At 37.3% G+C, this 22,830-nt stretch overlaps 1 protein-coding gene across 8 annotated transcripts in view; it reads left to right on the forward strand.

Moving 5' to 3' along the window:
* The window catches only part of EML6 (EMAP like 6), a 270,622-nt gene that overhangs the window by 174,069 nt on the left and 73,723 nt on the right, over positions 1-22,830 (forward strand). For all 8 annotated transcript variants that reach the window (XR_013389568.1, XR_013389567.1, XR_013389566.1 and 5 more), the window contains exons 15-19: positions 70-256; positions 2,274-2,379; positions 9,626-9,719; positions 20,617-20,717; positions 22,032-22,234. Coding sequence is in view for 5 of the 8 variants with exons in the window: in XM_077915410.1 (XP_077771536.1) it covers positions 70-256; positions 2,274-2,379; positions 9,626-9,719; positions 20,617-20,717; positions 22,032-22,234 (691 nt within the window). In the remaining 3 variants the exon portion in view is untranslated. The remainder of the gene's footprint in view (positions 1-69; positions 257-2,273; positions 2,380-9,625; positions 9,720-20,616; positions 20,718-22,031; positions 22,235-22,830) is intronic.

A 22,830-nucleotide genomic window follows, 5' to 3' on the forward strand; every position in this document is an offset into this window, starting at 1 on the left:
CTGACCTCTTCTTCTCTGTTGACTCACTGTCCATTCAACCCCTGTGCATTTCTTGGACCTGTGCTTCAGTTACAGAGGCTACGACTGTAGAAACAATCTGTTCTACACGCAAACTGGAGAAGTGGTCTATCACATTGCTGCAGTTGCTGTTGTGTATAACAGACAGCAGCACTCCCAGAGGCTGTACCTGGGGCATGATGATGACATTCTCAGCCTGACCATCCATCCAGTAAAGGACTTCGTGGCTACCGGGCAGGTATATGTCTATCCTCTGAGATGGGGGCCTGCCAAAGAGAGAGAGGGTTTAGTTTTGCACCCAGTTTGCATACTAATCCAAGAAATACTTGGTAGAAAAAAACATGAGGCACAAAGCTGAAGATTCAATGAATGCTGAGTCATTTCATGATGGTGAGAGCATCACTCCGTATGTTAGAGCACTACTGGGAAGCCTCTAATGGATTTCGTCCTGACATGATATCTGTGAACAAGATAAACTAAAACCAAAATAAATTCCATAAATGCAGTCTCAATATATTTTCCTCATCACTGTATACCCAGTACTTAGTATATCCTTTGTAATCAATCAATGTTTATTGAATGAACCATCTTTTAATAAAAGCATAACATTTGGTGAATAATTATTCTTGTAAAACTTAGTCATGAATTTTGACTAATCCATTATTTTATATTTTAACCTTTCAAAAACCAAAATTCTATCAGAACCATTTTAGAATGCCTAAACTTTGGATTGAATCTATAATTAAAATGCCACTCAAAACAGAGCCCTGTATTCAATCATTTTGTGTGTAGAGAGAGAGAAAATCAACTTCATAAACAGAAAATCAACTTCATAAACAGAAAAACCATTAAACTAAGATTTATTATCTTGTGGCAAAGCAATAATGTTAATCATATTTTCAGTTTTGTACTCTTTTCTTCCAATGTATGGGCTTCAGTTTTGTTCAGTTTTATCATGGACTTTTAACTACAGATAAGCCTTAAACTGATTCTCAACATGTAAGTGGCAAATTCAAGGAAAAACATGTGATATGAGGGTCAGAGATTAACATGAAACAACTATTTCTGACGCCTCATGTACAGGTAATAGAGAAGTCTTTGCACAGAGTTCATAGCCTTGTGTTCATGAGATCAGTGGTGAGGTTGAGGGCAGGAAGGGAGTTGGTCCCCAGAAACATATGTAAGTGTTGGGGGAGGAAAGTCCATAGCTTTTATATTATTTATAAAAGGATTACAGTTCTTCAAAAGAAAAGTGCCATTAACTGACATGTTGGTTTGCTACCAACTATTTCTTCTGAATTAGCTGACATGGTTAAGTTTCATAGAAGTAAATGATGACTACTTTGCATTTTTACATTTCACTCTCCTCCCTCTCATTTTTTGTTGTTCTTTTTGTTGGTTCATGTGTATTTAATAACCTTCCTTTGAAAAAAGAAACAGATTGGTTCTTTGCAAAAATCCCTGAGGAGATGCCATATTCTATTCTGTAATTGACAAGAGGCAAACCAGTGACAAGTACACCAGTAGCCACCGCAGGGGTAACTGGGCCTCCATATACCAGTGTAGGAATTGGCTAGAGTATCCTTAGTTAAGGGCATCTTCTATGTCCCATTTTCCCTTTTATAGTCATTACACCCAACAGGGTTCTTTTTTCCCTTACAATTAAGTGAGAAGATCCATTTTACTACTAAATCTTTTTCTGTTGTTGAGACTTAGCTTGAGAGAAGTTTGTATCCCCTTGAGGAGAATCCACCTTAAGACAGGTAAGCCCTGAAGCCATCATTTTCCTGGGCGAGAAGCAGGGCCAGGTCTTCTTTGGATGGGTAAAATAATTGAGATGGGTAAAAGAACTCTGAGGCCAGCTCCATAACAACATACAGGTCACTTCCCTGACCAAGAAATGGAATCGGAGTTGAGAAGGCAGGAGAGAGAAATGTTGAACTAACTGAGAAAGCACAGTGAACATCTGATTTGGAGTTTTAAGAACCTTCCCTGGGAACCATGCACCAGGTTAGACTGGACTGGCACCCAACTTGATGCCCAGGACAAGCTTGTTCAACTCCTTGCACCTCCGTTTTCTCATCTGAAAAATAATGGAGTTGGACCAGATGATTTCTGAGAAGCCTCCTACTCTCCAAATGTGTGGTTTTGGATTTCTGTGCAGCACCTGACTCTAAGACTCTAACAATGACTCTTAGGAATCATTCCTGTTAAAAAATTTTAAGTAGTTAATAACACTCATCTTGTTATTTAAGGTTGGAAGAGATGCTGCTATTCATGTGTGGGACACACAAACTCTAAAATGTTTGTCACTATTGAAAGGACAACACCAGAGAGGCGTGTGTGCCCTCGATTTTTCAGGTAAGCACCATTGGAGTCCTTGATAGTTCTGCATTTACTTAGGGCTGGGTTTTTTTATTTGAGTTTTGTTTTTACAACCTCTTGTTTAGTCAAGTTCTCTGTGTAATAGGGTAAGCCCTTGGTATGTCAGCTACCTGGTTGCAGACCGGGAATCAGAAATGTGAATATCTCACAAAAAATGTGGCCTTTAGATTACACGTCCTTTCCTGGACCTTCTCATTTCCCCTCTCCCAAGTCATTATCCAGAGCTCACACTGTGCTCTGCATTTGCTTGAGCAGTTTGAAACCTAGAGCAGCTGTTGCTGTAGAAAATCTTAGTTGCAAATGTCTGGCAGCGACTCAGAACATCAATTTCATCTCTCCAAATAAGTAGGAGCAGGGCGCTTGCAATTTAAAATATAAAGAACTAGTAGGAGGGCTACAAATTCTCTGCAAAGGACCACTTTACAACACTTCTGTTTTAGAAATGAATTTCATATTGAAAAAAACAAAACTGGATTTTGCATCTCCTTAATTTAAGATTTGAACACAGTGCTATTAGAATACCAACTGATGAATGTAATTTCCTTTAGAGTGAGGCCATTTCTTTAAGCTACAGTGGGGAATGAGGGCCTATCACCAAAGGTGTTTCTACCTGGAATTTTTAATCCCAATTGTAGAAGTTAGATTGGTAGAAAAAAATTAGAAACTTTCTCCTGAAAATTGGTTCTATAATTTCTTTTTTTCTAAATTCCAATCAGATGTTTAATATGTGGAGTGTGTGTAATGTTAATCATTATGTTCAATGACTCCACAACTCCATTCTCTTTCCTGTGTCCCTCTCTCTCTCTACTTTCCTTGCTCAAGTCTGAACTCCTCCTCATCTCTGCCATGGTGATCATGCTGGACTCTGATTCCATTCCCACTTTCTCTAGTCCATTCTACCGTTCTAGAGCTTTCTGGAAACTCAGCTGGCACCACGTGGACTCTTCTTGGCTGGCTGACTCAGGGCTGAGCCTTTGGTTGGACATTCATGGCCTTCCATGATGTGGCCTCAACCTTCCTTTGGGGTGTTTCCACCCACTTACCTATTCATGTGTCTTTATGTCTCCCTAACTGTGGAACCTAACTGCATGACTGTTCTTCATTTTGCCTCTGCCCCTTTCCTCATTCTACTGCCATGTGTCTGTTCAAGTCCTACCATCCTTTAAGATCAAACCGAAAGTTTCTAGGGAGAAATAACCTGTCCTTGTTCTGTATCCCTTAGCCCATGGTTGTCATTGCTCTTGTGCTGACCTGTCAGAGTTCATGTGCTACAGCAGTGATTTGTGTTATTGCCCTTCTCATACAATAAGCTGCTTGGCCAGCAGAGCCCATCTCTCCGCTTCCCATTGCACATTTTATAGTGCTGCGAACACAGGAGCTACTCCAAAAATGTGAAGAAATGAATGAGAATTTTGCCTAATACATTTTGTCTTGCCTTTCACTACTACTACTAGAACTTCACATTGTAAACCGTGTTTGCGTGAAAATTACCTCTCTTTATTTTTTGACCTATAGTAATACAGGGCAGTTGGGGGGGGGATTTTTTTGTGACATGCACATCTTCACATACTGCAAACTACAGCACAAATCCAAATTGTTATATCATTATTAGAAGTTATTTAATACTTTCTGTGGTTATTGAGGTAGTAAAACTCCAGGCTAAAGAGTCCCTACTCCATGCTGGCAGGCATGTGAGGTTGAGAAGCCATGAGTATTGAGGGAAAGAGAACAGTTCAGCATGACACCTGCCAATGGGAAGCCTGAATTACATAGCTAGTAACAGTAAATACAAAGTAAAGTCCTAAACTTCTAGAAGTTTGATGGACCTACAGTTTTATAATAGGAATATTGTATGTCCTTGATAAAATGGTAAAATCTAAAAGGAAACCATAATTTGAGTTCAAACATGTTTCTCTTCCAAAGATGTGAATGAATTTTTTCTGCTTTTTTTCATTCTTCTACTCCTCAATAGCTAAACTGCCCTTTTCCTAAAATTAATTGTGCTAGCCAATGCATATGTATATACTTAATATAAAAACTATACTAATATGTTCTAGAAAAGTAGTAAGATACCCATTAACAAAAATAAATAAAATACTAAAACAGAAACGTGTATTAAAGATGGAGAATTGAATAGATTCATATTTTTGGCAACATTAAAAACTGACCCTCTAACTCCAGCAGATAATTTGGCACCATATAATAAAAGCTATAACTCAAAATGACAAGTATGTGGATTATGTGTATTTCATACATATTTATATATCAAGTTTAGTGAAAGAGAAAAAATAGAACTCGCAATAGCATCTCTTCACTGATTTCCACTGAAAATGTGTATATGTGTATTAACATATAAGCAGAGTGGCAGGAAATTTAGAATAATATAGAAATAGAATTGAATAATCATTAGAATATTTTCAATGTAGAATTAATTTCTTGGTTTTTAAATTAAGATACATCAAAAGATCTAAAGTCTGTTACATACCTTTAGGAAAGGGATTAGAGGAATGTTGATCAAAGACATTGAATAGAGATGAGTTCTAGCGATAAGCTGGTACCCAGTAACTTGCCCTCTGCATTTTCGAGAAGTCCTCTCTCCTCTTTCCTTTGTAGAAGGAGAGATTAAGTGCATTTAGAAATCTTCGCCTTGTAAGGCAGCTCCTCACATCAATTGCCCAGGGAGAGAAACCAGATGCCTTAGAAAGAAGTGGAGAAACTGATCCTGTCACTGCTTCTAATTCCCATTTTGGGCAAATAAATATTAAGTTATGAAATATTTTCTGCATAAAAAGGATATTTCCATTTCAACAATACCTTCTCTATTGCCCAGATAACAATGACTGGGGAGGAGCCACGCTTGTTCAGCAAACATGTTATTTTTTGATTGTGGAAAATTACATTTGTCTCAGAGTTCAAGTACAATGATGATACATAAATGGCAGAAAGGAAGCTTATTGATAGTTTTAGAAAGCACTGCTGTTAAGGATTATTCGGGAAGACCTTCAACTAGTATCTCTTGTGTTTGATCCATCACTGTGAATGTGTAACCCATACATGAGGTAAATTATGGTGGTTTTTTTTTTTTTTTATCTTTGTGCTCTCTCTGGCACCTTCTGAAGGTGTGAGCATAGGTCTCTTTGAGTTAAGTTATATTGATAGTACTTTGTGTCATAATGATAAAACAGAAAACCCTGTATCACATGATAGATCAAGAATGGAGATCCAGAAAGTTTGGTGGTATGGTGAGGGTAAACAGCAAATGATGGCAGATCCTGAGCTAGAACCCAGGTCTCCTGGCCTCGGTGCAGTGAGAAGGCCACCAAGCGTGGGGTTTTGAGCTGGCAAAAGCTATGCCAGGAGCCCTCTCCCCTGAGTTGTCTTGCCTACTCCTGCCTCTGCCCTGTACCAGAGCCAAGACAGGGTGAACTTGTAGCATGAAAGTCATAGCTGAAGTGCTCAGTGTCACTCCCTTGACCCAAAGGCAAGTATGTCCAGCTGCCCTGCCCCCACTTGCCAGTATAAAGGTGGAAGAGGCATAGTGGTGCATAGAGGCTGCCACATGAACAGAACAGTTCCTGGTAAAAAGAGAGCCTTGTCCTAGAACAGCCCTGAACCACACATTTATGTGAATAGGAATGGAAACAACTATTCCTTTTTCTTTTTTTGAAAAGTAGTAGAAAAGTGAGTAGCTTAAGTTAAAATGCCAAGAGAGATTACTTAGATTTCTCTACTGAACCACATAAACAGGACACCAACATTGGCCATTATCTACCCAGTGGCACCATCTGTGTGCCTCAGGACCCCGTATCCATCCATCTCTTATAAGCCAGCTCATTTGGGGAGGCGGTGTGGAGATCTGATAGTAGTACATTTGTCTCTTATTAGGAAAAGAAATTGTCGTGGAAATACAAAGCAGGCAAATGATGTGAAAGCTAGACAACAAATAAGCAATCATACATGGGGATTTAGATTATTCTTGCCATTGTTCCAAAGCAAATGAAAAGACATTTTTAATGAAAAGCATTTCTTACTACATAAACCATAGCTCTACGTAAACAAGAAGGAATGAATTTATCTCACTTAATTGAGCAACTTTTTAGCTTTGTTAATTTATTACCACCGTCTAGGGAAGATGGAGCCATCTTTGATTTTGTGCTTACAGGACAAAAGGTGCTTCCACATGAATAGAAAACCACATTAGGAACAGAAAGTTTCGGCAACGTTAATCCTACTCATATTTTTAAAAATCTTCACTGAATAGTACTGATTTCCACAAGGGCACCTCTAAGACTAACTGGATTTCAATGTGTTCAGTTCTGAAAATCTATGCATTTTTTATGAGCCCCGAATGCAGGCACCAAGTTGTAATTGAGTAGAAATTTACTCTTTCTACTGTGCCCTTTACTGTTGACATTAAGTGCCTTAGAATTATTTCTGGACTATGTCACAAAATATCCATAATTAATACATACTGTGCCTGGAAAGATTTAAAAGGACATTACCTTGACTCTAAAAATATGGCTGGAAAAAAAAACAAACTCCAACTGGTCAAGGAACAATGGATTTTCAAAGCTAAGGCCAATCTCTTTGGGGGCAGGTGGGGGAAGGTAAAAACTGGGAAAAAATAAAAAGGTAGCGAATTATATTTCCAGACCATGTGCTTTGCAGAAATAGCCTACACCTGCAGAATTTAAGAAAAGGTCACTGTCCTAAAGGAGAGGTATGGTTGTTGAGGCGCGACTGGATTTGTACTGTTTCTTCATTTCCCCTCATAGTCACGAATTGGGGCAGAAAGGTATATAACCGTGAAGACAAGCTGGTAGGGCCTTGCAGAAATGCTAATAAAAAGACCCCCCCGCCAAAGAAAAACACTTTACTCTGAGACCTTCTCAAGAGACACAGAGCTTGAATCATCATTTTAAATGTGTAGACGCTTGTCTTCTAAGGACATATTAATATAGCTACACTGGTTATAAAAGAAAACACAAAATGTAGACTCAATAAATGGGAAAAAGAGACACTGAATATTAGTGCCATGTTTTTGAAAGAAATGATAATTAAAACAAAATTTGTAGAGCTAGATAATACAGCACATTGTATTTACCTTCGTATCACCCATCCACACATTCTTGTCTTCTTTTTAGATTTATTTATTTTAGAGAGAGTGTGTACGAGTGCAGGGAGGGGCAGAGAGAGAGGAGAGAAGCAGACTCTGTGGGGCTGGATCCCAGGACCCTGTAATCGTGACCTGAGCCTAACCAAGAGTCAGAGGCTTAACCCACTGAGCCGCCAGGGTGCCCCCATACACACATTCTATCTTTATCTCCCTTGTCCTCTTCAGCCAGTATCCTTAGTGTTCACTGGAAACTAGCTTAGTAGGAAGATCACAAAGGAAATGTGATATGATTACTGTAAGCTTAACAGAGCTTATAATCTGAAAAGGGAGTGAGGAAACTCTGATAAATAAGTAAAATCACCGAAATACAGAGCCATACTAATACAGAAGCAGAGCCAGGCTACCCCAAGAAGTATAGAAAGAGTAATGTTGGTAATGAATAGGAAGCCATTATCAATTCCCTCTCCCAAACATTTAGAGAGAGGCCTAAACAAATTAAAGCCTGATAACGATTAAGCCTAAGGACATAATCACTGTGACTGAAAAGACACATTTGTTTATAGTTATCACTTGGTGATCCTTTAGCACTCTTGGAAGGCATAAATGTCTCGTCTGGTACTGAGCCTAAGAGCTTGCAAGGGTTAATGTAACTCTCACATCCTTGTCTCATACTCAGTAGGAGTCCAGGATTTAGGAGGATTTGTTCCTTAAGCCAGGCTCTTCTTTCTCTGATTCTGCTCCTGCCCCTGGAGAAGGAAGCTTGGTAGCTTGAGGAGACAGTTTGGCACACGTAAGGGCACTCACAGGTTGGGCATTGGTTAGCATTTGGGGAGGGTTGCCAGATTTAGCAAATAAGAAATGCAGGAAGCCAACTAAGTTTTTAGTGCAAATATGTTCCTTGCAATGTAATTATAAATACCTAATTTTAAATAATTATGTATTTTGCGCCTATTTATACTAAGAAGTTATCCATTATCTGAAATTCCAGTTTAATTAGACTTCCTTCCTGGCCACTCTTATGTGGTATCTACCCCAGACCTGCCTTTGAAAACACCAGTTAAGATCCTGAGTGGATGAGAAACAGTTTTCTTTGCCCTCACACTGTGGGTCCTCTGTCATCCGGGAAGACACCTACTAAACTGATAGTGAGTCTGGCCAGCATGGAGCTAGGGTGAAATAGCTGGCCCCAGGCCTTCTTTCTGTGAATCTGGCTTGTAAGGAGGAAGGGAAAGACTTACTGACTATATAGCTTTCCTTGGTCTTGAAGGGAAAAAGCATATTAACTATTTTGATTTTCAATTTAATTACATTGACAATGTATTTTAAGGTTTTTTTTTTTTTGTTTTGTTTTTTTTCGGAAAACAACCCAAGTGTCTACATTATAGTAGTCATTGATGATATTATAAATAATACTTCATACTAAGGGAAAAGGTCTACCATATTACAAATGAAAAAGATCAGATAATAGCATGTTCATTATCATCCTGGTTTTGTTTTTTAAAATAAGCACATTTGTGTGGAGAAACGGGATAAACTCCAAAGGTAGGCCTAAAAACTGGGAAGATTTTTAAATTTCCTTTATATTTTCCAAATGTCCTATACTAAGCATACTACATTTGAAATGGGGAAACCAAGGGTTTAAGATTTTTTAATTATAATATCTTTTGAAAGACTTTTTGAAATTAAATTTAGTTTCTATAATGCTCTTATCTCGGAGGTTTAAATAGAACTTGGTTTTTTAAAGCTGGAAATAGACTGAATCACAAAGCCAAATGGCTCTTTGAGTAAATGTCATGAGATTTGTTTGTCATAAAATACACAGTGTTTTTGTGATGTACCTGAGAGGCTTCCTCCAGTTCCATGTATCAGACTGGAATGTTAGGTCAGTGGTTTAATTCATCAACCAGTTATGATGCATTAAGCTCAACGAATTACTAATTATGCATTTCATGCAGTGAGCTCTCTCTAGTATATGATACTTCTAATGTTTTGTGGCCTAAATAATATTCTTAAGACCCATTTCATATTTGTCTTTACAGTACATGAAATGTTTTGGTTTTTCATTGGAGAAATGAGTCATTTGCCATTTGTGTTGTTTTCATACAGCTGATGGAAAATGTCTGGTGTCGGTTGGTTTAGACGATTTTCACAGTATTGTGTTTTGGGACTGGAAAAAGGGAGAAAAGATAGCCACCACAAGGTAAGGCGGTGCTGGGGTCATGCAGCATCCTGCTGATGCTCTCACTTCAGTAAAGGTCAATGGTTTTCATTTTCTGGTGAGATTTCATCTTCAAACTCAGATGGAATTCACATGGAAAGCTTAACACCTATGTGAAGACTTACTGCAATATTTCATGGCTAATATTTGTTTCGGGGACCTGGAAAATTCTGAAACCCTTTCCATAGAGTTACTCATCACTTCACTTTTCGTAATATATGCATTGTCTTTATCAAAGCTTTCTCCAGGAGCAGAAGAGTAGCTTTTCTCAGCCGTGGGCCTCGCCCCTTGTTTTTTGACTGTCTTGCATCTGGTAAAGGAGTGTCAATGTCACTCGAGTCAGAAGTACCATTTGTCATGAGGCCGTGGCATGCAGGAAAGGAGGCCCCATCGTGTGCATCTGCCACTCGCTTTCAAAGCAGACAAATTGTTTCCCTAATCTCCCCATCTTATAAATAGACTTTCCAAGACCGACTGCTGTTTATAGACCACCTGTCCTCCCTTACCCCAGCCTCCTTCCATGCTGAATCAGCCCTAAGTCTGAACACTGCTTTCTACTCCTACTTACATTGGGCTTAGCTGTTTGCCCGGCCGTGGTCAGAGGTCAACATAGTTGGCAGCCAAGGCCCAGTGATACAATTTGTTGCCCAAGAAAGGTTATCAGCTTACCTCTCCACTAGTTCTTCTCTGCATGATCTAACTTCCTTTCTGTCTTGCAGTATAAAGTCATTTTTAAGTTAATGGCTTTGAATCTCAATATTCACTTTGTAAATTAACATTTCCCTTCACAGTATTAAATAGGAAGGATGTTATTTTGGCAAATGGATTTAGTAAATGAAAATCTATAAATTGCTGGGGCCTAGAGCAGGAGGAGATGGATCCTTGAGGACTCCTGCTGACCATCTTAGGAGAAAAACAGAAGATTTTCTCGTAAGTGCTATTGAGACGAAATTCCTGGCAGCAAATGACAGCTCATAAATCTGCCTGCCCAACTGGGCTTTCTTGGTCCCTTTCTAGTATTCCTCACTGTTATATCATTCTCTGCCAATACTCAGATTCAGCTCTTAATTAGAACTTGCTCTCCATTTAGACTAATATACCAAATTTTAGTTTAATATTTCTGATAACATACCAACTGCATTGCAGATTATTTCAGGCAAAGCCCATGTCTGCACTTCAAAAGCAACAGAAAAGCAATTTTCCTGCTAGAAAACCCTCTGTAACCCTCTGTGGCTCCCCTGTTGTATGCCAGAAACATTCACTGAAACAGAAGAAATACTTATTAATATTTTAGAGGTATATATTTATAGACGAGGTAGTGTTGCTTCTATTTAATTACTACAAAGTGACTTAACACCATTATGTTAGTACACACTTTATTTTTGGAATTGCTCCTAAGCCTAATGTCACATTCTCCAAACAGGACACCTGCAAAATTGCCCTCCAAGAATATTTTTGCAATTGTAACATAAACCAGTGCTCTTTCCAAGAAGGAATGTTAAGGATTGCTAAAGTTCTTTGAAGACTACTAGGTTTTAAAATAATAAATAAGTAAATATTTACATAAACATCTGCTTACATAATAATGTTTATATAAATTTATATAAGTATAAATTTACAAATAAATAAAAACTCTTTGGTTTTAAGTCACATACTTGAGCAGATAGAAACTTTAAAAACTGGGGCATAGGGACGCCTGGCTGGCTCAGTCAGCAGAGCATGAGACTTTTTTTTTTCTTTTAAGATTTTATTTACTTATTCATGAGAGACACAGAGAGAGGCAGAAAGAGAGGCAGAGGGAGAAGCAGCCTCCATGCAAGGAGATTGATGTGGGACTCGATCCCAGGACTCCAGGATCATGCCCTGAGCCAAAGGCAGACACTCAACCACTGAGCCACCCGGCGTCCTGAGCATGCGACTCTTGGGGGGTGTGAGTCTGAGCCCCACATTGGGTGTAGAGATTACATTTAAAAAGAAAAAAACCTGGGACATGAAAGAAGTGACAAAAACAGATGATTCTTTACTAATGGTACCTTACTGGCTTCAAGGAGTCTTCACAGTTCCTGAGTGGGCTTAATTTGCCCTCAGAATGGTCAACTCTGTGACCCCTCACTTTGTACTTCTCTACTCAGTCATGCCTGTTTTGGGCACTAGCCAGGCTTATCAGTGAACCTCCTTCTGGCCACCTGCCCTGCTCTGACCTGACGGTGTTCTATGACAATCCCCATCCCCCAGGACAGGAGAGTTGCCCATGGAGGGATGGGCAAGTTAGAAGCCATGACGGTGTCACCAGCAGTGCTGCTGACACCCAGGGCTAAGGTGTGCCCCCTGCATGACACTGCATTCTCAAAAGCCACCTCTAGGGACACCTGTGGCTCAGTGGTTGAGCATCTGCCATTGGCTCAGGTCATGATCCCAGGGTCCTGGGTTCAAGTCCTACAATCAGGCTCCTTGCAGGGAGCCTGCTTCTCCCTCTGCCCGTGTCTCTGCCTCTTTCAGTGTGTCTCTCATGAATGAATAAATAAATTAAAAAAAAAACACCTCTAGTTGTGAAAATGTTTAACTGAAGCTCCTTTTTTATCAGCTCAGGGACGTTAGAGAAATTTAGGATTGGCATGTAGAGATCTTCTTACAAGATTTCTCTGAGACTTAATCCCATCTCTGAACAATTCTTCTGCCTCTTGGCTAATTTCAATGAAAGATTTCAGTCACCTCCATTACAAATGAGTTTTTTCACTTTTTTTCCCCTTTTGAAAGTCATTCAGATTTTAGTGTATTATAAAAGTAACCCATTTAATAACTGAAGCCAATCTCGTATGGGCAGTAGTTGAATCGCCTAATATTATTGTCCCTCAGAGAAGAATAATGACCTAATCAAGTGCTTCTATGTCCCTTTATCTGCATTTCTGATGCATCAGTAACAGGACTGTGGGGGACAGTGACCAATTATTCTTGACATGCTTCATCTCAGAGGTTTGAACAGTAGGCAAAAGGTACAGTTATCAAGGTACCTAATAAGAATACTTGCACAGTCGGTGTGACATAATTGTGCTACTGGAAGCTTAGGGACAAAATGTAGGCCCAGAAAGAGGAGGCATGTAGAAGTGCAGATTGTGTATTTCCATGCTGCATCTAGTGAAATGATAAAGTCTCCCGCATACCAAACTGGCACTTTTCTTTTCTCACTTTCCTTTATGAAAATGTGCAATCTCTTTTTAAAAATAACATTTATTACTCTTTTCTGTTTTCAAAATAATGTGTAATCATTAAAGAAAAGTTAGCACAAAAAAAACTAAGAGAAAAATAAAAAGCATCCATAATTCCATTACCCATGACCTAGCCAACAATTTAGCATACATTCTTTAGTACACATTGTTCTAGTATTTTTATCCATTTTTATTCATATGTAGGATCTTCCACATACGGCTCTGTAACTGGCTTATTTTTTTCACTCACAAGTATGTCCTCTCACTTTACTTTTGCTATTACTTGGCTTATTATGTATTATTATTTGATATTGTAAGCTGTTTTGTTTATTTTTTATGGGGAAATGTTATCCTTTTTTATTTTTATTTTTTTTAATTTTTATTTAAATTCTAGTTAGTCAACGTATAGTGCAATATTGGTTTCAAGAATAAAATTCAGTGATTCGTCCCTTATATACAACACCCAGTGCTCATCACAAGTGCCTATCACCCATTAAGCCCATCCCCTTACACCCTCCTTCCATCAGCCCTCAGTTTGTTTTGAGTCTCTTAATGGTTTGTTCCCCGCCTTCCCCTTTTTTCCCCTTCTGTATGTTCATCTGTTTTGTTTCTTAAATTTCACATATGACTGAGATCATATGATATTTGTCTTTCTCTGACTTATTTCACTAAGCACTCTCTAATTCCAAGTGTTGCAAATGGCAAGCGTTCATTCTTTTTGATGGCTGAGTAATATTCCCTAGTATCTGTATGCCACGTCTTCTTTATTCATTCATCAGCCGATGGACATTTGGGTTCTTTCTATAGTTTGGCTATTGTGAACATTGCTGCTATAAACATTGGGGTGCATGTATCCCTTCAAATCTGTACTTTTGTATTCTTTTGGTAAATACCTAGTAGTACAATTGCTGGATTGTAGGGTAGCTCTATTTTTAACTTTTTGAGGAACCTCCATACTGTTTTCCACAGTGGCTGCACCAATTTGCATTCCCACCAAAAGTACAAGAGGGTTCCCATTTCTCTACATCCTTGCCAACACCTGCTGTTTCCTGTGTTGTTAATTTTAGCCATCATGACAGGTGTGAGGTGGTATCTATTGTGGTTTCGATTTGTATTTCCCTGATGATGAGTGATGTTGAGCATCTTTTCATGTGTCTGTTAACCATCTGGATGTCTTTGGAAAAATGTCTATTCTATTTCTTAACTAGATTACTTGTTTATTGGATGTTGAGTTTGAGTTCACTATAGATTTTGGATGCTAACCTTTTATCAGATATGTCATTTTCAAAAATCTTCTCCCATTCTGTAGGTTGCCTTTTAGTTTTGTGGACTGTTTCCCTTGCTGTGCAGAGCTTTTTATCTTTATGAAGTCCCAAAAGTTCATTTTTTCTTTTGTTTCCCTTGCCTCCAGCAACATGTCTAGTAAGAAGTTGCTACAGCCGAGATCAAAGACGTTGCTGCCTGCACTTTCCTCTAGGATTTTGATGATTTCTTGCCTCACATTTAGGTCATTCATCCATTTGAATTTATTTCTTTGTTTATTTTTATTTTTTTAGATTTTAGTTATTTTTTCATGAGAGACACAGAGGGAGAGGCAGAGACATAGGCAGAGGAAAAAGCAGGCTCTCTGTGGAGCCTGATGTGGGACCCAATCCCAGGACCCTAGGACCATCCTCTGAGTCCAAGGCAGATGTTCAACCACTGAGTCACCCAGGTGTTCCCATTTTGAATTTATTTTTGTGTATGGTGTGAGAAAATGATCCAGTTTAATTGTTCTGAGTGTTGTCCAGTTTTCCCAACACCACATGCTGAAGAGACTGTCTTTTTTCCATTGAATATTCTTTCCTGCTTTGTTGAAGATTAGTTGACCATGGGATGCCTGGCTGGCTCAATTGATTAAGCATCTGACTCTTGATTTTGGCTCAGGTCATGATCTCAGAATCATGAGATTGAGCCCTGCATTGAACTCTGTGTCGGCACAGAGTCTGCTTGAGGTTCTCTCTCTTCCTACCTGTCTGCCCTTCCCCCATGCTTGGGTGCCCCTTCTTTAAAAAAAAAAAAAATACTGGTTGACCATATAGTTGTGGGTCCATTACTGGGTTCTCTATTCTGTTCTGTTGATCTGTGTCTGTTTTTGTGCCAATAGCATATTGTCTTGATGATTACAGCTTTGCAATATAGCTTGAGGTCTGGAACTGTGACGCTTCTAGCTTTCCTTTTCTTTTTCACTTTTGCTTTGGCTATTCCGAGTCTTTTGTGGTTCCATACAAATTTTAGGATTCTTTGTCTTTTTCTGCATTTTCTGCGAAAAATGCCAGTGGTATTTTGATAGGGATTGCATTAAATGTATAGATTACTTTGGGTAGTATAGACATTTTCAATCACGTTTGTTCTTCCAATCCATGAGCATGGAATTTTTTTTCCATTTTTTGGTGTCCTCTTCGATTTCTTTTATCAGTATTTTTCAGAGTACAGATCATTTACTTCTTGAATTAGGATTATTCATAGGTATCTTATGGTGGTATATTGTAAGCTATTTTAAATCTTTTCTGAAGATGGGGTATAAACCAAACAGTCTTTCACCCTTCTAAGTTGTGGGCTACATCAGGAAAACACACACACACACACACAAATCACACACAGGACTAGGCCTCTAAGCAATGAAGGGTTCTGAATAGGACATTTGGAAGCCAACTCATCTGTGTGCAGCTGCCCTGGACTTCTGGAAGGAGCACATTCCTTCTCTCTCCCCCTGTGCTTGCCAATAGAGGGTACATGTGGCCCTATGTGGTCAATTACTTATGACTCTGGTGTGAGGAATCATTATTAAGATGGCAGGGGGTGGGGGAGACAATCTTCTGCATTCTTACTTTCTGCTTAGGACCTGAAACTCCTGTTTTATTTTATTTTATTTTTTTACTGACACAGTTGTAGGCAACTCCCCTAAAGATTTAATAAGTGTCTAAAGGAAAAATAGCTGACATATCCATGAATGTCCTTTATTTAGATGTTGCCATTAACTAACATTTACCTGCCATCATTCATCACCTTAGAACTTCAGCCACAACAGAAAACATCCTGGTGTTTTTATGACATCAAGAAATTAGATGAAAACTAAAAAGTGCTCTCAAACCATTTTTCCAACTATCTAAATAAAACACAAAACAGTCCTTTTTTTCTGTGTAGGAAATGTAATTTGTAATGATTTAAAATCTGTGGGGATTTTCCTCCAATCAAGAAATCTTCAGACACTCAATGTCTTTTATGGTTATCTTGTCTATTTCTCTTCTTGGTGTTAAACATATTTTCTCTTTTTTCATATCTAAACTTTTGTCTCTCTGTGCTAATTGTTCCTGATATTTCCAGTGATATATCTTGGCCCTAATGTCCACACATCACTTTGGACTTTCAAAGAAATGAAAGTTCAAACATCAATTTCTACTCCTTTCCCTGCCTGTCACTCTAGTGCCCATGTAGTGGGCATAGAGATGCTCTGTCCTGTTCTTCTAACTTGTTATGGAAAGTTTCAAAGTTACACAGAAGTGGAGGAAATAGCATAATGGACTTCCTTTCACCCAGCTGCACCATCCTACAGATGGCACAAATCTTTCCCTCTTCCTTTGTTTCTTTTACTTCTTTGCTAGAACATTTTAAAGAAAATTTGAGACATCACATCATTTGATCTGTATATACTTCATTAAGCATTTCTAACTTTAAAAACTTATCTTATTATTTAATTGAAGTATAGTTGATACGTTAGCCTCATGTGTACAAGATAGTCATTTGACATTTATATACTTTTTTTTTTAAGATTTTATTTATTCATGAGAGACAGAGAGAGAGAGAGGGGCAGAGACACAGGCAGAGGGAGAAGCAGGCTCTATGCAGGGAGCCCGATGTGGCACTCGATCCCGGGGTTCCAGGATCAGGCCATGGGCTGAAGGCTGCGCTAAACCGCTGAGCCACCTGGGCTGCCCTATATACTTTTTAAAATGCTTACCATAAATGTAGTTATCATCTGTCACCATCCAAAGTTGTTAAAATATTGACTGTATTCCCTTTTGTAATTTTCATCCATAATTTATTTATTTCATAACTCTAAGGCTGTATTTCTTAATCCCCTTCAGCTATTTTTCCCATTCCCTAGGCCCCATCCCCTGTGAAACCTCCAGTTTGTTCTTTGTATTTATTAGTCTTTTTTTATTTTATTTCATTTGTTCATTTGTTTTGCTTTTTAGGTTCCACATGTCAGTGAAATCTTATGGCATTTGTCATTCTCTGACTCAGTTCACTTAGTGTAATACTCTCTAGGTCCATCCACGTGTTACAAATGGCACGATTTCCTTCTTTTTAATGGCTGAGTAATATTTCTCTGTGTGTGTGTGTATGTGTGTGTGTACACACCATATCTTCCTTGTCCATTCATCTAGGGATGAACACTTGGGTTGCTTCCATATCTTAACTATTTGTAATTTATGCTGAAATAAGCATATGGGTGCATAGATCTTTTGGAATTAGTGTTTTTGTTTTCTTTGAGTAAATACTTAGTCATGGAATTACTAGATCCTATAATATTTCTATTCTTAATTTTTTGAGGAAACTCCATACTGTTTTCCAGAGTGGTTGCACAAATTTGTGTTCCTACCAACAGTGCCCGAGAGTTCCTTTTTCTCCACATCCTTGCCAACACTTGTTTCTTATGTTTTTAGTGTAACCATTCTGACTGGTGTCAGGTAATATCTCACTGTGGTTTTAATTTGCTCTTTTCTGATGATGACCAATGTTCAACATCTTTTCATGTGTCTGTTTGCCATCTCTATGTCTTCTTTAGAAAAATGTCTATTCAGGTCTTACACCTATTTTTAATGGGATTTTTTATGGTGTTGAATTGTAGGAGTTCTTTATATATTTTGAATATAAACCCCTTATAATATGTATCATTTGCAAATATCTTCTCCCATTGACTAGGTTGCCTTTTTGTTTTGTGGATGATTTCCTTTGCTGTCCAAAATTTTTTTATTTTAGTGTTCTGATAATTTATTTTTGCTTTTGTTTCTCTTGCCTGAGGAGACACATCCATAAATATGTTGTTGAGGTCAGTGTCAAAGACATTGCTGCCCATGTTTTCTTTTGTGACTTTTATGGTTTCAGGTGTCACATTTTGGTCTTTAATCTATTTGAATTTACTTTTGTGTATGGTACACGAAGGCAGTCCTGTGTCATTCTTTTGCATGTAGCTCTCCAGTTTCCTCAGCACCATTTGTTGAAAAGGCTGTCTTTATCCGTTATAAATTATTGCTTCCTTTGTTGTAAATTAATTGACCATATAGGCATGGATTTATTTCCTGGTTCCCTATACTGCTCCATTGATTTATATGTCTGTTTTTGTGCCAGTATTGATTTGTTTTGATTACTATACTTTGTAGTATATTTTGAAATCTGCTTTGTTCTTTTTAGATTTCCTTTGTCTATTCAAAGTCTTTGTGGTTCCATAGAAATTGTAGGATTATTTGTTCTAATTCTTGAAAAATGCTATTAGTTTTTGATAGGAATTGCTCTGAATCTTTAGTGTGCTTTGGACATTCTTGTAAACCATGAGCATGGTATATCTTTCCATTTGTTTGTGTCATCTTCAGTTTCTTTCATCAATGTCTTATAGGTTTTAGAGTATAGGACTTTAACCTCCTTGGTTAAGTTTTTATAGGTAACTTATTGTTTTTGGTACAATTATAAATGGGATTGCTTTTCTTAATTTCTCTTTTTACTGCTTTGTTATTGGTGTATAGAAATTCAACAGATTTTTGTGTATTAATTTTATATCCTACAACTTTATTGAACTCATTTATTAGTTCTAATAGTAAGGCCATATATGAAAAACCCACAGCTAACATCATACTGAATGGTGAAAAACTGAAAGCATTTCCTCTAAGATCAGGAACAAGACAAGGATGTACACTCTTACCACTTTTATTCAACATAGTACTGGAAGTCCTAGCTGCAGCAATCAGACAAGAAAAAGAAATAAAAGGCATCCAAATTGGTAAGGAAAAAGTAAGACTGTCACTATTTGCATATGACATGATCTTATATAGAAAATCTTAAAGACTCCACCAAAGGTTCCTCTATGTCTTCTCGTTGGCTTGATAGCTCATTTCTGTTTATCACTGAATGGTATTCTATTTTCTATTGTCTGGGTGTACCACTTTTTTTTTGTTTGTTTTTTTTTACTTATTTGCCTGATGAAGGACATCTTGATTGCTTTCAAGTTTTGCCAATTAGAATTAAAGCTGCTATAAACATCTATGTGCAAATGTTCTGTTACATTTATGCCTTGTTTTTTTTTTGTTGTTTATAGAGTCATTTATTTCATTATAGTTTTCAGTTGGTTTTTGTAAATATTGAAGTTGTTGATAAGTTGTTGATTCTGCACTTAAGTTTGTAAGCTGTAGCTTGACTAAATTATATTTGTAGTTGTTTTTACATTATTTTCTTTTGAATTTTCTAGATATATAATTGCATCATCTGCAAATAGAAATAGTTTTACCTCTTCCATTCCAACTCTTATGCCTTTAATTTTTAAAATCTTACCTAATTGCACTTGTTAATATGCTCAATACAAGGTTAAATGGCAGTAGTAATAATCTTGTACCTGACTCCACTGGGAATGACATTAAGTAAGAATCTGACTTTTGAATTCACACACACCAAAACAAATCATGAATAAGCTACTGTTTCAGCACTTTCTGTTTCTAAAGGATAATGGCACACAACATCTGGAAAGCCAGCTTGTCTGTCTATAATTGTTTTTGAATGAATCTGGGTTTTTCAATGAGAATCTGCAGGGAAATATAAGTGACTAAGAGATAAGTCTCCATTAATTCCTAATTTATTGATTGCTGATTGTTTTTTAATCGCAAGTATTAGATTTTTGTCAAATACCTTTTCAGTATCTGTGAAAATAACACAGTTTTTCTTATGAATACTAAAATAATGAATTATACCATTTGAATCCTTAATAATAAACCACCCATGCATTCAGTCATGAAGTATTTTTTAATGTGTTACTGGATTTTCTTTCTTAGATTTTTATTTAAGATATTAGTATACATGTTCATAGGAGATACTGGTCAGTTATGTTCTTTTTGTTAATCACTTTTATTTACAAAATGAAAGTTATGTCCTAATATACTAGAGAAGACTATCAAATAGTCCATTAAATACAATAAAATCTACTAAGTCCAGCAAATCCTTAGGTTCTAATGTGAACCTACTCCAAAACAATATTTCCCTGGCACTATGGAATACCAGGTCTAAAGCTTCAGATCTATAGTCAGTCATCATTTTTATATTTGTCCTTCTACATCTTGGGCTATGAACTTAATTTTACCTTATGGAGACATTTTGATCCATTATAAGTATTTCATTAATTTGTTGAAAGCATAATTGAATAGACTTTGGTAGCAGTATGAGGGTAAGAAGAGATGGCCACATGCAAAGGAAAGTCTAAGCTCATGATTTTAATATAGACCTTATGTGTGTGTTTTAAATTATTTTCTAATTTACCTGTCCTGTTAGATGTATTTAGTGAAAGTTAGACCAAATGTATGCTTTTAATGAAACTATGTCAAAGCTTCAGGACAACTAGATTTTGTTTGTTTGTTTGTCTCTTACAGAGGACATAAAGATAAGATATTTGTGGTTAAGTGTAACCCACACCATGTTGACAAACTGGTTACAGTTGGGATGAAGCACATCAAATTCTGGCAACAAGCAGGTACTGTTGTTTGGATTTATCATTTATGTGGTTGAGCGCTTAAAAAAAACAAAACCCAGCTGGAAAAAAAAAGCCCACCATCACTAACTAGCTGGTCTCTGCAGTTTAAAATTAAAATGTACCTAGCAGACATTCTCTTCCAAATTCACCTTGGGCTGCTTAATGTGTCTGAGTTGTAGAACTCAAAACACTCTGTATAATTCTATGTATGTTTATCAATATCTAGAAAGCTCTGGGAAATGTTCTACTGTGAAAATAATTATTTTTATATTTAATCATCTGTTCTGAAAGCTGTAATTATGTTGGAACATTGAACAGGAAATAAAATAATCACTTTGGGTGAATAATATTTTCAATATTTTGAGGGTTCTTTTATTAATTCATCACTGAATTTAGATATGACTTAAACTGCAACACGATACTTAGTAGGTGATCCAAATAAGTTTTTTTTGTGCATTATAATACTGGTAATAAGGATAAGTGAATTAGCATATCAAAACATGCAAGGATATCTTATTTTTCTCACTAATAAACCAGACCTATTATTAGGATTGTGAATTCTAGTATTGGCTTAGGTACCACACATAATCTTACACTGGACAAAATGTAAATATGCAACAGGTCCAGTACTTTCTGCTTTTAAAGAAAAGACAATGGCATCCAACATGACTGGAGAACCAGCATATGCATAGTTTTCTGGAATAAGTCTGGGTTTGTCAGTGCTACTTAGGAAGTGCCGGGAAATGTGGATGTCTCAAGGACAAATCTGATGTACCTTTTCCTACACAGTGATTTATTTTCTCACCCTAAAGTTCCCATGGTAAAAATGAAGACAAAAACATACTTAACTTGTTTACAATTTTTATTACTGCTAGTGTTGTTCTCATTTCCTTTGATCAACATTCATGAATACTTTCCTAGCTACCCCAGGCACTGAGTCACCCCTCCTCTGACTGGCACAGAACTGGCACTGAACATTGGTTAGATGCATGTCTTGTTCTGAGATCCATCAGGGCATCCCCTCTCCAACCAGAACCTAAGTTCACTGAATGAAGAAACTCCTTGTTTTATACCCCAGCATTGACCCTACTGTGTCTACCACAAAAGAGGGATTCAGTAAACATTGAATTAATAAATGTGTAAATGAGAAAGCCTCGTATAATATTTTTGTTTATGTTTCATGCCATCTTTATACATCTTTCCATATACATATAATATAGACACACTGGATTTTTCATTGAAGACCATCATTCCAAATGCTCATAGAACGTGTCAGTTTTTCAAAAAATAATAAATGCTCTTGGTCCACTTCAGGTGGGGGCTTCACCTCTAAAAGAGGAATTTTTGGAAGTGTTGGAAAATTGGAAACAATGATGTGTGTTTCTTACGGGCGAATGGAAGATCTAGTGTTCTCAGGAGCAGCTACTGGAGATATTTTTATTTGGAAAGATATTCTACTACTAAAGACAGTGAAAGCTCATGACGGGCCTGTGTTTGCTATGTATGCATTGGATAAGGTATGGTGTATCTTCATCATTAGTTTTCTAAGATTATAAATTAGTCTGAGGAAGGCCCACACTAGCAGGATGCTTACTTATCTCTAAAACCTGTCCAAACTGGGAAGTAATTGGCATGAATGGAGAAGAGTACAAATATTTTAAAAATTACTTTCATTTATAATTATTTACGTGCAGCCTCTCTTTTCATATTCATTTTTCCCGGCTCTTACCCCTGAAAGTCCCTTAAGAAGTGTTGGGATAATGTACATACCCAGTAGCAGACGAGTCCTGAGAAATACTTCAATGTTCTCTTCCTCCTTTGTACACAATAAGCAAAGACCTTAAAGTACCAAATGGTTCGATTATTGTCCCACTCAATATGGTTGAGGTTTAGCTGATAACCAGTGTAGACAGGTTCAGCTTTAACAAGAGTGTTAGAGTGAAATCTTTTCTTTGCCAATATTAGTTTTTTCCAGAGAAACAAAACCAATAGGATATGCATACACATAAACAAAAAAGAGATTATAAGGAATTGATTCATGTGGTTATGGAGACTACAAAGTCCCACTGTGTCATCTGCAAGCTTGTAGACCCTGGAAAGCTGGTGGTGTAGT

Source organism: Canis aureus, chromosome 11 (genome assembly GCF_053574225.1).
Source record: "Canis aureus isolate CA01 chromosome 11, VMU_Caureus_v.1.0, whole genome shotgun sequence".
NCBI lineage: Eukaryota > Metazoa > Chordata > Mammalia > Carnivora > Canidae > Canis > Canis aureus.